The sequence below is a fragment of the Dipodomys merriami genome, unplaced genomic scaffold (assembly GCF_024711535.1).
Source record: "Dipodomys merriami isolate MVZ:Mamm:240054 unplaced genomic scaffold, mDipMer1.0.p SCAF_665, whole genome shotgun sequence".
Classification (NCBI taxonomy): domain Eukaryota; kingdom Metazoa; phylum Chordata; class Mammalia; order Rodentia; family Heteromyidae; genus Dipodomys; species Dipodomys merriami.
Window position 1 is genome coordinate 117,630 of NW_027206252.1, and position 13,861 is coordinate 131,490.

The following is a 13,861-nucleotide window of genomic DNA, read 5'->3' on the forward strand; positions in this document are numbered from 1 at the left end:
AGTAGGTTAGTCACCAGTAGTTTCCAGAGTATACAAATAGTATGTAAAGTAAATATAGGCAGCTGCAACACTAAGGAACCCTCCTTAGTATGCTCCCACCTGAACACGAACGAACGCACACACACTCCCCTCCTCCCCCACTAAGGGCTCTGTTCTGGAGCTGGATAGCCACAGGCTGGTACTAGGGGAAATCAAGGCAAAAACTAGGACTTGTCTGTCTTCACCCATGCCAGTTGGGTGATTTTTTTTTTTTTTGGTAGGTCATGGGGCTTGAACTTGGGACCTGGGCGCTATCCCTGAGCTTTTTTCCTCAAGGCTAGCACTCTACCACTTCTACTTCCAACTTTCTGGTGGTTCATTAATGGACTCTTTCCTGCCCAGGCTGGCGTTGGACCTCAATCCTCTGATCTCAGCCTCCTAAGAAGCTAGGATTATAGGCACCGGCCACCAGTGCCCCACTGGGTCACACCTTGCCTGAGCACCATCCAGAGCCCCCAATCCCCCCACCATCACCACGGTCTTGCACACACACATTGTACCTGCCTCTGGGTAGGCCTTGGATATGATTTGGTAGTTTTGGACAGCAGAAGAGAAAGTTTGAAAGCTTTGCTTGTTTATTTATAGTTATAATTTACATTACTCCAACAGAGCAGCCCCAATGCTGTTTTCTAATTCTTAGCCATGAAGTCCTACAAAAATAAACCCAAGTTTTTACAGTAACTTAACACAGAACTAAAGCCTTTATAGCTATTTTGAAGGAGTTACCAAGGTGCTTATTTTCAACAAAATGCCCTGTCAGTCAAAAGGACGCATGCTTATGCTGAAGATCTGACCCATTTACTCATGCAACAAATTTATACTCCCACCCTCCCTCCACCCACCTTTAAAACAAACACACAAGAACTATTTACAATCAAGAGAAAATAAGGTCAGCTGACCTTGCAAAAAAGACTGGCTCATTTCCAAGAGGACAAGAACACTCAAGTGTTCAGCCAGAGCCTAACGCTGGCTGACTGGGCCAGAGCCTGGCAGGGATAGGACAGGAGGGCCACAGGGTGCTCACCCACATGGCTTGTCCTGGGCTTCAACCCTACGCCTCCATGCCTGGGCAAACCAGGTTCCACACAACACTACGTAGCTAACATTCAGGGGTCTTCTCATAACCAAGTCCACCCCTTTCTGCCAGCCCCAACCCTGACGTTACTGGTTCATTACACAACATGATCCATGGGACACCCCCTTTCCCTGCCCACCCGCCCCACATGCCCAGCTCACCCTGTGCTAGCCCTGCCTGTCTCCTGAGACCCCACTTTTGGCAATGGGGATGCCAGGCCAGCAGCACCAGGGGCCAGATGGGTTATAGAGATGCACTTGGCCACAAGTGCCAAGTGAGATTTGGTTCTGTTTTAAAAGTCAAAGCTGTTGCTTAAAAAAAAAAAAAAAGAAACAGTCACAAAGTGAGGATCACGCCTTCACTATAGAAACCTTTTGCAAATACCAAAACCATAAAATGAGGCTATACACAACCAAAAAGGAAATTAGGTCAAGACACCTCAGAGAGGTTACCCATGAATACTTCCCAAAAACAAATGGCTCCAATCAGACCATGTCTAAGTGAAGTCCAAAACATAAGTAGCAGTGTGGGATTTTCCAACTGAGTAAACAACGGGACCCACTTCTCCGTTAAGTGCATCATTTCCTTATGTCCTTAAATACACAGTGCCACTCCTGTGCCTCTTCAGCAGCAGCCTGCAAAGAGAGGAAAGGAAGCATATCTGCCGTACCTTTTGTTAAAGCAATAGCCCAGGATCACCAGCACTGCTGCCAGGAGGTAGTGGGGAGCTCCACCCTCCATCAAGCTGTGCCACCCATTTCGCTCACACTAGGGACTGGAAGGCAGCTACTGGCAGGAGGCCCTGGCCCCTCCAGGTCTTCCCTGCGCTGCAAAGGGACAATGCCCAGACCCAGGCTGTATACAAGTCACCTGGAACCTTTCTAATACCTGGGTGACTCAGAGCCAGAGTGAGCTGAACACTCTTCAAGAATGGTACTAAACAGCAAGCACAGGTGCTCACCCCAACCCAAGAGACCCAGGTCAGAGTCTGGCTGGATGTTCCTAGAAGCCCCTGGGGTGATTCTGAAGAGCAAGACTCTTCCGGTCTTGGCACCTCTCCAGCAACTACGCTCTAGGTACGCCAGGCCCAACACTTCCCGCCAAAGGGTCCAGTCAGTCACCACTCACTTAGGCTGTACCCTCACACCCTGCCAGTCCCAGCTCTGTGAGAAGCTGGGGTGCGCCGGGTTGTCCCACTGCCCCTGCCTCCTCGGAATCCACCTCGGGAACTGCGGCCACGAAGGAACCTCCCTGACACTCCAAAGGTCTCTGTGTTGAGCTTCCTCTCTTCAGCCCACGTTGTCCGCCTGGAACTAAATCAAAGAGGTGTATGAGGTTTTGAATGCAGTGGGCACTAACTCAAGTTTCTCAAACGGGATTCATCCTCCGCTCTGGGAAAAAATGAGCAGTTGCTAAGGGGTCTGAAGCTCCAGACTACATGCAGGGGTGCAAGCCACTTTTCAGATAGGCCTGTTTTTCCCTGTGTGGGCTACTTAAGATGCATCCATACCACCAGTGGCAAGGACAGGACTAATGGGGGACAAAGGAAGCTTTACTAGGTGGCAGGGAAGATGGGTGCTGGGAAGCCCAGATCCCAAGCAGGCCTGAAACTGGAGCAGGACACAGAACCCTTCCAGACTCAAGTTCTAGATGGAGGGCCACAGCCAGATGGAGCAAGGCCCACAAGAATATGCATCTGCTTTGGGGGAAGATGGCACCACAGCCCCTGCACTGTAGCTATCCACACATGCTGCAGACATGATCCTGTGTTCAGCTGTGTGCCCAGCAACTCCACAGGATGCTCACAGGCAGCCCCTGCCCTGGTGCAGAGCTTTCTGTACTCGGGCTTCGTTGACTTCCGTCCTTCAACTGCCCAGGCTGATATAAGAGCGCCAGTGGCTCCGCCTGTCATCCTAGCTATGCAGGAGGCTGAGATCTGAGGATCGCAGTTCAAAGCCATCCCTGACAGGAAAGTCCGTGAGACTCTTTTTTTTTTTTTTTTGGTCCGGTCATGGGGCCTGAACTCTGGGCTTGGGCACTGTCCCTCAGCTCTTCAGCTCAAGGCTAGCGCTCTACCACTTGAGCCACAGCACCACTTCCGGCTTTTTTCTTTTCTTTTTTTTTTTTGCTTATGTGGTGCTGAGGAATCGAACCCAGGGCCTCACGCATGCAAGGCAAGCACTCTACCACTGAGCCACCTCCCCAGCCCTCCGTGAGACTCTTATCTCCAATAAACCACTAGAAAACCGGAAGTGGCACTGTGGCTCAAACAGTAGAGTGCCCACCTTGAGTTGAAGAGCGCAGGGACAGCGCCCAGGCCCAGAGTTCAAGCCTCACGACTGACCAAAAAAAAAGATAGGTGATGGGTACCTTTAACCCCAGCAACTCGGGAGGCTAAGGCAGAAGTATTTCGCAGTTCCCTCTACCACATGTTCAACTTTTTTTTTTGGCAGTTTTGGGGCTTGAACTCTGAGCCTGGGTGCTGTCCCTGAGCTCTTCAGCTCAAGGCGAGCACTCTACCACTTGAGCCACAGCACCACTTCGATTTTCTGGTAGTCCCTTGGAGATAGTGTCATGGACTTTCTTGCCCAGGCTGGCTTCAAACCGCAATGCTCAGATCTCAGCCTCCTGAGTAGCTAGGATTACAAGTGTGAGCCACTGGGCGCCCGGCTCACCCTACTCTTAAGACCCCTCTTGCCTAGTGATCCAGCCTCCACCTGCCCTCCAGCCCTACTCTACTTCCACCAAGATACCATACAACGTGTTAACTTCTCAATGGCTGTCCACTCGATCAGAACACAGGGAACCACCACTATCACCATGACTTAAAAAGTCCTACTCCAGCCTCCCCACCTCTACTCAGCCCCACTTGCAGGCAAGCCCACACAGCCACCCTACTGCTGGGTCTGCCTCAGCAGCCCTTCTCTGCTTATGTTCTTCCCTAGGCATGCTCCCCTGCAGAGCAAAGCACGTGTTGGGCTGCTGGGCTTGTATAGGGTCAGCATGCCTGGTGGTACCCTGCAGGACATGGGGGTCTGGGCTTGCACACCACATCTGCTCTACAGACTGTATGTGGAATCCAGGGTGCTTACACAAAATATTGAAGAGAAACAGAAGGAATATGATCAGGTACCTCAAGTGGCAAGGTTCTCAGGCCACACAAGCCAGCAGGATTGGCAGGAAAGCTGGGCAAGAACACCGCATGGGAGGCCGGGCAGGGAGTGCAGGGACAGCAAGTCTTTGTTGGTGACTGCCAGAGGCTTCCCATGCTACATGCATCTTACAAGGCAGAACTCTTCTATCTATTACACAAAAAGGTAGGATCCTAAAACACAGCCAGGCACCAATGGCTCAGGCCTGTAATTCTGTCTACTCATGAGACTGAAACCTGGAGGATCCTGTTTCAAAGCCAGCCCAGGCAGAAAAGTCAGTGAGACTCCCATGTCCAAATCGCCAACAAAATGCAGAGGTGGAGGTGTGGTTCAAGTAGTAAAACACCAGCAATGAGCAAGAAAGCAGAATGAAGTCCAAGTCCCCATACTGATACACACACACACAAACACCCTCAAACATGAGAATAAGAGGTTCCAAGGCTGGTCTTCAAGCAAGAGCACTTTAGGCTCACAGAATAACTACCTTTCCTGTCAGACCACTGAAACTCTCACCTGGTCTTGAGTTCTGAAGAGATGTTGTCAAAGAACGACTTGGACTTGTCATAGTAGCAGTTGGGTCCGAGAAGGTCCTCTTCTGCAGGAGTTTCATCACTCTGGGTCACCACAGTCGGATCCTTCTCTTCCCCCTTCTCAGCTTTGTTATCTACATGGAAACAGAGCACAAGGAGCAGAAGCAAACATCATAACCCATCCCCCAGGTGGCTTCCTTCCAGGGATCTATTCAGCAGTTGTGCTTGGTACCCAAGTGCCTCACACAGAGATCTTTATCCTCACTGGAGGCTGCAAGAGTTGCACACACCCCAAATACCTCATCTCATTAGTTGCTCAGTTGATTATTCCAGTTTCCGGATGGGTCAGCACTTCAACTGGCTTCCCAGGAAAGGCTGCTCCAGTTATCTTTTTCTTTTGACAGCACTGGGGATTGAACTCAGGATCTCACACTTTCTAGATAGGTGTTCTATCACTTGAGCCATACCCTTAACTCTTTTTGCTTATTTTTTTTTTCTTTTTGTTGGTCAAGAGGCTTGAACTCTGGGCCTGGGCACTGTCCCTGAGCTCCAGCTCAGGGCTAGTACTCTACTTCTTGAGTTATAGCACCACGTCCAGTTTTTTTGGTGGTTAAATGGATAAGTCTCGTGGACTTTCTGCCTAGGCTGACTTTGAACGGTGATCCTCAGATCTCAGCCTTCTGAGGAGCTAGGAGTACAGGCGTGAGCCACCAGTGCCAGCCTAGCTCCTTTTAAAAAAATAGGGGCTCCCACTTTTGCCCTGCCAAGCCTGGACCACAATCTTATTTATACCTCTGGTCTACTTGGGATGATATCTGTATACCACCACAACCAGCCTATTATTTGAGATGGGGAGTCTAGCTTTTTGCCTTGGCTGGCCTTGAACTAAAATTCTGATCTCTACCTCCCTAGTAATTGGGATTACAGGTATGAGCACCCTCAGTCATTTTAACACATTGTGAAAGGTAACTCTTGGGGGATAACTTTCATATGAATCAAACCTTTAAAATTAAGCTTCTTCTTAAATTCTTTATCAAGCTCCTCTCTGTTGAACTGGGCATTTGCACTCTCAAAATCAAAGTCTCCTTCAAACTTGATTGTGTTTTCCTTGACATTCGCTGGACGGTTTTGTCCTCTGGAGCGATTCCTTGTCCGCCGATGCCCTACGAGGAAGACAACCATGGCTGAGATAAGCTACCAACCTGATGCTTTAAGCCTAACTTTGAAAGCACCTTATAGGCTGTTTACAACAGACAACAAAGAGGGGGGACAGCACATTGAAGCAGCACCTTCACCCAGCATCCTAGAAAGGGAAGAAAGCAAAGCACTGTCTGCTACTCGTGGCGCCCAGAAATCAAGTGGTAACAGGTGTTACCTGACCGCCGCCTTTGAGGCCTTCGATTCTCGTCATTCACCTGACCTGGAGTGTGCACAGCTGCTGGCTGGACTATATCTAAGGTGCAAAGGGAAGAGGAAGTAAGGAAAGCTCCTGCAGAAGCCAGAACTCAGCCACCAAAGCAGGGCACCAACATCACACAGGGCACCACTGGAGGGAGGCTGCCACATGGGCCTGCCCTGGGGAGTGGAGGGGAGTGTTAATACTTAAAAAAAAGTAACCCAGTGATCGGTGTGCCAGAGAAAACTGCAGGATTAAGAGTAAGTATTCAAATACCACTGGAGGTCTTGCTGCTTGGCTGCACCTGGCGCCCGCTGAGCTGTGTCCCTGAGGTGTTCTTGCTGGGTAACAGCTTTTTGGCATTCAGGTTATCAACAGAACCAGTCTGGACAGCCTGCTCCACCATAGGACTCTTGCCGACTGGGGTGGATGGAAAACCAGCTCCTGAATTGAGGGGAAGAAGGTTTAAAAACAGACAATAGAAGAAAGGCTTCCATATCTAACCACTTCTCTTCAGGCAGAGAGCACCTGCCTCATGCCCTCTAAGCACACCCTAAATCCAGGGCATGCTTCCCTAGACCAGCCCTTTCCCTCCGAGCCAGCCCAGGCAGCAGACGGCCAGGTATCAGGGTGCACCAAGGCCAGTTTATCTTGGGAATCCCAACCCTGAGCTCCAAGCTAGGGGAATGCCAAGAAAGGGAAGAAACACAATGCCTACCAACAGGCACCTCCTCCCCAGAGGTTTACAAACGACTTTCCTCCGAAGAGGCTTAAGAGTTTGGAGATCAATTCAGAATCAGAGACTCTATCATTCTGGTCCATGCTGGAAAAGAACCAGCGTAATCTGAGAGCTTCTAGGAAGCTGAGTGGCTAGACTTTGAAGTTAAATTCTAGAACAGTTTTATGAAAAATAGGACCAAGTGGTAAGAATTGACTGCAGTAAATAACCCTCAGCCTCTCGAGTAAATAAAGGCTCCTCATAAAGCAAGTAGAGCTCCCAGGTGACCTTGATAAGGGGTTAAACCTACAGTACTGTGAGATACAACCCCAATGTTTGGCCAACACAGGGATGGACCTCTGCACCTGCGAGAGTACACAGGCCACCAGGCCTTCCACTGCCTCCCTGTCTCCCAGTTCCCAAGATCCATGGGAAGTGTTGAGGGAATTTACTTAGGAAATGGGTGGAAGTAGCTAGAGACAGGAGACAAAGTGAGTCGTAACCATGAGGCAACTCATACCAGCCCAATGCAAATAAATGATACACTTGTAGTGTTATCTTGTACACTAGACAGAAATTAGAGAAACTCCTTAGGATGAAAACAAGACAAGCACTGCCAGTATAGTTATCCTTGAAGAGTTCTGATGGGAACTAACCTGGACCACCTTCTCAGACAGACATGACTTCAAAGGAATGTACAGATCAAGAATCTCGGGTGTGTTGTGTGCATGCATACAGGTGTGTGTCAGTACTGGGACTTAAACTCAGGGCCTGGGAGCTGTCCCTGAGCTTTTCTGCTCAATGCTGAGATTCTACAACTTGAACCACAGTTCTATTTCCAACTTTTTGGTGGTTAGAGCTAAAGTCTCAGGAACTTTCCTGCCTGGGCTGGCTTTGAAATGTGATCCTCAGATTCAGCCTCCTGAGTAGTTAGGATTACAGCCATGAGCCACTGGCACCTGGCTGGTTCATGTGCTTTTTATGAATCCAAACCAGTTAAAACAATCTTGCCCTATGGCACATTTATGTAAATAGTCCTAAGAACAATGAATTTATTATTATATTCCTTTTTCTTTTTTTTTTTTTTTTTGGTGGTACTAGAAACTGAACTTGGGGCTGGGAAGATGGCTCAGTGGTAGAGCGCTTGTCTTGCATGCATGAGGCCCTGGGTTTGATTCCTCAGCACCACATAAGCAAAAAGAAAAAAGCTGGAAGTGGCGCTGTGGCTCAAGTGGTAGAGCGCTAGCCTTGAGCTGAAGAGCTGAGGGACAGCGCCCAGGCCCAGTGTTCAGGCCCCACGACCGAGAAACCGAACTTAAGGGCTCACACCTGCCACTACCACTTGAGCCACCCTCAGCCTTTTTTGCTTTAGCTCTTTTTCAAATAGGGCCTTATGTTTTTGCCTAAGGACAGCTTCAGACTACAATCCTCACACCAAATTCCCATTACAGCTGGGCACACCCAGCTTGTTGGGGGCTTTTTACCTCAGTTGGCCTCAAGCACAATCCTCTCAATCTCTGCCTCAGTAATTAGGATTATGTGGTTACAACTGCTCTAACTCAAACAGTGGAGTCCAGTAGGACTTAGGATGCAACATGTGCACAGTCCAACAGTGCTAATGTGCCAAGAGTCCCAGGCAACTGCCTAGACGAAGTCTAGTAATGATAAAGGCTTGAGTTGTGTCAACAACCATAGTGCCATATGTAGAACAGATGTGCACAGTTGGCAGTGTAAGTACCAGAACTTGAAAGTAAATGAGAATGTGAAGGTCAAGAAATCCCACAGGGGCTGGGCGACGGTGGCTCACTACTGTCATCCTAACGACTCTGGAGGTTGAGATCTGAGGATCTCGGTTCAAAGCCAGCCAGGGCAGGAAAGGCCGTGACACTCTTATCTCCAATTAACCACCAGAAAACCAGAAATGGCATTGTGGCCCAAGTGGTAGATGCTCGCCTTGAGCTGAAGAGCTGAGGGACAATGCCCAGACTGAGTTCAAGTCCCATGACCAACCAAAAAAAAAAGGAAAGAAATCCTACAGGGGCTGCTCTCTCAGCAGATAGGTAGTAAGACAATGGCACTGACCAGCTGGCCTTCATGCTGTTCACCCCAAGGAGCAGGGAATTTTCATTCAAGTTCCCAATTTTGAATGTCCCCACACAGTGAACTATGGGTGTTTAGTCCTGACCCAGTGAACTACACATTGTTTAGTTTCTCTGCACCAATACAAAAGATGTTTAACACCCAACAAACCCCAGAGAATCATCTCTGTTCAAAGTGATTTCCCCTGCATAGTGGGCATGAATAGGTCAAAACAGACCCTAGATTCAGGCAGAGTGAACAAACGCTCCAATGACTCTTTCTAACCCTTCTTTAAAACTGTGAACATTTATCAACTCAGGCTATGTGCTGAACCAAATGAAGCCGTGTCACTGATCCCTGGGCCTAGCGAACAATCTGCTACGGCTCCTGTCATTCTGGTTCTCAGTTTACCCTCTGCTCTCAGACTGATCTGCAAGACAGCATGCATTCTCCAAACTGCTGTTACCCTTGGAAGCAAGCTGAGGTGGCTCTGAGGACATGTCAAGCTCTGAAACGGGCTGTGGAGATGGAGAAGAACTAGGGCTGGAGGCAGCGGCTGAGGCTGGAGGGCTTACCAACTTCTCTAAAGAAGAGAAAGCACACAGTCAGGACATACTTGTCTTATGTTTAATAAGCTTGGAAAGAGCCAAGCAACCTCTTATAGGCCACTCTGGTCATTCAAACTTATTTTAGAGACAGTGAGCCAGGCTGACAGGCCACCTGTCACACTAGGAATGGCAATCAAGACAAAAGAACTGGTTCAGGACCCAATTGATGCCCTTTGTCTTGGCTGCCTCATGCTGAAGCCTCAGCAAGGTTGCATGAACCACTATACTCTAAACATGGCTAAAGGGCTGAGTCCAGATCAAGCACAGGGTTGATCTCACTCTTACACTGAGACTGGTCAACTTGATTGAAGCCATTTTGAGCAAAGGATTTAGTGATACAGGATGTAAAAGGATGATGGGGCAGTATAGGCTTATAGTCATGCCTACAGCTAGAACTCATCTGTAAGTACATGCGTCAGCATTTCTTTTGTGAGGCAGATGCAGCAACACTTCCACTCAGACCCAGTCTGACATTTCGGATAATTTTGATTTGGATTTGGGTCATCTGGTGCAAAACATAAAACTGCTGCCTCTTACTCTCAGCTGACAGTTACTAAACACGCTAATAAGTTGAAGCTGCACTGGGTAATTTATTAAGCCTATGGTATGACATGACAAACAGTGTAGGAGCTGAACATGAGACACAGACATGTCCCCACCCTCAGGATCTGTTGTTCCCACTTCCTGCTGGATGCAGGCAGGGGTAGCTGAGCAGACAGAACAGTCAGTCACTCACCTAGACCTAAAGTGGCAGCATACTGCTGGCTGAGCAGGGAGCTGGCTGCCAGCTGGCCGTAGGACGGCATCCCTCTGAAGGGGCTGTAAGGCACATGTGGCTGGAAGGGCGAGGCAGAAGCAGAGCCCAGGGAAGACTAAACAACAAGACACAGGGTAAGAGCAGTGCATGGCCATCCTGTCACCCCAAGAGTCTGCATATACAGCATTGCTCGGATGGGAAGAAAGTGCCAGTTCTGTAAGACTGACGTGCTGGGGACTCCTGGGGAGTTCTCAGTATGGCCAAAGTGGCCCTTTCCCAACATTTCATTCCTAGTTGTACCTGTCTGTGTTCCAACATGAACTTCTACCTCTACTGAAACCTTTAACAGCTCCCTTCTGCCATGAGATTTCTGGACTCCTCAAAAGGAAGAGACACTATGCTGTACTGGAGACGTGACCGACTCCCACCACAGCAGAAGTGTAGCTGTGTGGCCAGAAACTACTTACACTCCCCCAAATGTCCACCTGCTGTCTTACTGCCAAGCCTCCAGGAGCATTGCTCCCATATAGGGACTTTACCATGCGGCCCTCCCCGCAGGCCTGGAGTGGTTCCTGTCCCTAGTCTCTTCTGGAGCACTGGGTGCCCGCCCTCAAAAGCCTGCAGAAGTTGGCCTGGGCTGCTCCAAACAGAGTCCATCCTCCTGTGCCTACCTTCAGTTGTCATTCCCATCTCACAACCCAGTGCAACATGAACCCCAAAGAAGCCAAGGAATGTTTAAATATACAAATGAAGACAGTATTAATCTGGCCCCAGTTTTCCTGGGCACGTGGCTTAAGACCTGCAACTTTCATGCCCCCCAGCATTGCACTGTAAAAACAGAACACGATTAGATAGCAAATCCTGTCACTTCTGCAGGCGTCTCATGCCATTCCAGACTTGACTTCTCCACTTAAGACATCCCAGGTATCCCAGCTCCAAGCCAGACACGAAGCAGAGACTCCAGCACACCACCTACACTAACCTGTAGCCCTTTTTCCTGAGGGGCCATAGCATGTAGAAAATGCTATCTCCTCTATGTTGTATCAACTAACACCTTCCATACCAACCACCTAAATGAATAATAGGCCACTTTCCATTAAGGGGCTATTCCTCAAGCACTCTGAACATGCTGGCCAAACAGATGACACTAAGTTCTATGTGGAAACAGTGAACACACGGAACAGCAGCAACACGCTTACCTGAACGATAGCAGGATCCTGAGGGAGTGTGTGCTGAGCTTTTGGAGGTTCACACACAGTAATATCTTTGATATCACTGCCCCGGAAAATGATGTACTCATAAATTTCCTCTCTTGGGGGAGCAGGCCTATCTGTGGGACGATCTTCAGTACCAAAGGACCTCACTTAGGGGTTGAGAAAAAGAAGGGTTAAGTTGTCATCCTAGGCCAAGGCCATTCCACCAGTCCTCTGACACTACAGTTGCCCAGATTTCTGGAAGTCTGGGGGTGTGGGGGGAGGACTCTGCCTTGATGGGCACAAAACACTGGTCACAATTCAACAACTATACAGTCCCAATTTCTGGAGGACAAAACCTACAAGGTTCAGTCAGTGATGCTTGGGAGACTGTAGGTAAAGAGGATAACAAAGAACATTTCATGAAAATTTTCACGAAGCTCCATATTCTCCAGGGCAAACACAGCAGTGTGCAGAGCTCAGAGAAAACAAGGTTTGCTTTGCCAAACCTACCTACTCACAGCTGACTTTGCAGGGGCACCACCCGTGGTTCTGGGCCTCAACCATCGCACAAGCCCAGGCTAGTAAGGCCGTAGTTAGACAAGAACCTCACTCTTCTACACACCATTAGCTTTGAGTAGGTCACAGGAACAAAGAAGGGGGGTCCTAGAAATGGGACCCCCCCCCAACACACCAGCCTCCCTTGTCTATGCGGAAATGGGAACCCAACTGACCCTCTTGGAGTATGAATCCTACTGTCCGGGGTCCAGGCGTCCTACCTCACTGCTCTGCCCTAAGGATCCTGGGTTCATCTAGGTCTGGCCGCAGGTTGTACCTAGCAGGCACACAATGAGCGGATGGAGGCCTGCTCTGTGCCTCTATTTCTCCAAATGGGGCTTCACATCAAAAGTAGTACAGCCCGGAGAGTTCAAGTGGACACAAAGCCTTCGAGTCTACCCAAGTCTGAGCACCAAGCTCCGGTTTCGGAGGGCTCGCCCGGCCCCGGGGCGGCGGGCTCCACACGCGCCCCGACGCCTGAGGGCCCTGGGGGCTCCGCACAGCGCCCCGGCTGCCGCGGAGCGGGCTCCCCATCTTCTCCGGAGAACGAAGACAAAGAGGCGTCGAGGCCTCGCGCTGCCTGCACCACCTCACTGACTCAAGCCTTCTCCAGGCACGCACGAACCCCTCGACGTCGGCGGCGCCCACGGGCGTCTGTCACCCAAGGGCAGCCCGCTTCGGAGGTCGGGGCTGGGCGCCCGACCTCCAACCGCCGGGGCTCCGTCCGGACGCGGCGGGCCCCAGCTGCCGGTGGGTTCCGCGAGCGCGCGCGGGGCCCGGGCTCCGCCCGCCCCCGGAGGCCGCGGGCCGGGCCCCCAGGGTCACCCCCATCCCAAGGGATTAGCCCCTCGGGGCACCCCGGGCCTCCGGGCGCCGCGGCCGCGTCCGGGAGCGCCCCGCCTCCGGCACCTGTCCGGTGGTCCGCGCGGCGGAAGGCGGCCGCGCCGGGCAGCCCGCCCCTCCCGAGCCCGGCTGGGGCCCGCGCGCCCCGCGCCCCGCCGCCGCCGCCGCCGCCGCCGCGGGGAAGCCCATTGTGCCCGCGGGGGCGCAGGACGGGGGTCCCGGCGCCCGGAGCGGGGACCGCCCCGCGGCGGGGGCGGCCGGGCTGTTGGGGCGGCGGTTGGGCGCGCGGCGGCCGCTACCTTTGGCGAGCGCCACGGTGGAATTGTCGGTGTCGATGGTGTAGAGGATGCCCTCGTAGCGGATCTGCGCCTTGGAGATGAGGCTGATCTTGCTGCCCAGATACGGGGTGCCCGAGGAGCCGCTCATGGCGGCGGCCGGGGCGCGCCGGGCTCGGGGTACGAGCGCCGGACTCGGCCCGCTCCGCCACCGCGCGGTCGGCTGGCCGCCCGCTCCCGGCTACTCCGCGGCGCCGCCGCCGCCGCCGCCGCCGCCGCCCGGGCGCCTCCCGCTGCGCCCGAGGGGCCTGCGGTCCGCGAGCGAGCGAGAGAGCGAGCCGAGCGGAGCGCGACGCGGGGCTCTGTGGCGAGCGAGGGGGAGGAGCGGCGCCACAGCCACATCCGGGGCCTCGCGTCGCTACGCACCGCCCCCACACGCTCCCCGCTGATTGGTTCGCTTCGCCCACCGCCCTTTAAATATGGCCGTGCCGCCGGGCTGGAGGTGGGATCGCGCTTGCGCAGCAGGGCGCCGCCGGCCGGGAGGATTGGCTTCTCAGGCTCTCTGCTCCCCGCCCCCCACCTCCACGGTTGGCTCCCGGCGGGCCCCGCGCGTGGCGGGGGGGCAAGAGACGGGCGGC

General features: G+C 52.1%; 1 protein-coding gene across 4 annotated transcripts; it reads right to left on the reverse strand.

Moving 5' to 3' along the window:
• Positions 1-591: 591 nt before the first annotated feature.
• On the reverse strand, positions 592-13,548 carry LOC138815751 (protein LSM14 homolog B). Of its 4 annotated transcripts, XM_070005124.1 has the most exons (10): positions 13,248-13,546; positions 11,554-11,717; positions 10,334-10,469; positions 9,456-9,572; positions 6,469-6,636; positions 6,172-6,249; positions 5,798-5,959; positions 4,780-4,930; positions 2,243-2,427; positions 592-1,749 (listed from the first exon to the last, which is right to left on the reverse strand). In XM_070005124.1, exons 1-9 carry the CDS (start codon positions 13,372-13,374, stop codon positions 2,256-2,258), a joined length of 1,275 nt encoding a protein of 424 aa, XP_069861225.1. In that variant the 5' UTR covers positions 13,375-13,546; the 3' UTR covers positions 592-1,749; positions 2,243-2,255. The 4 variants fall into 4 exon arrangements, with proteins under 4 accessions (XP_069861225.1, XP_069861226.1, XP_069861227.1 ...); XM_070005125.1 differs by lacking the exon at positions 6,172-6,249 and having other exon boundaries at positions 13,248-13,548; XM_070005126.1 differs by lacking the exon at positions 9,456-9,572.
• Between the last annotated feature and the right edge of the window lie 313 nt (positions 13,549-13,861).

Excerpts from the sequence above, each read along its gene's own strand:
- LOC138815751 (XM_070005124.1), bottom strand. The coding sequence starts at position 13,374 with ATGAGCGGCTCCTCGGGCACCCCGTATCTGGGCAGCAAGATCAGCCTC. Across the intron at positions 11,718-13,247 it reads CACCGTGGCGCTCGCCAAAG|TGAGGTCCTTTGGTACTGAA; the intron begins GTAGCGGCCGCC and ends TCAACCCCTAAG. Across the intron at positions 4,931-5,797 it reads GAAGAAGCTTAATTTTAAAG|ATAACAAAGCTGAGAAGGGG; the intron begins GTTTGATTCATA and ends GTTTCCATGTAG.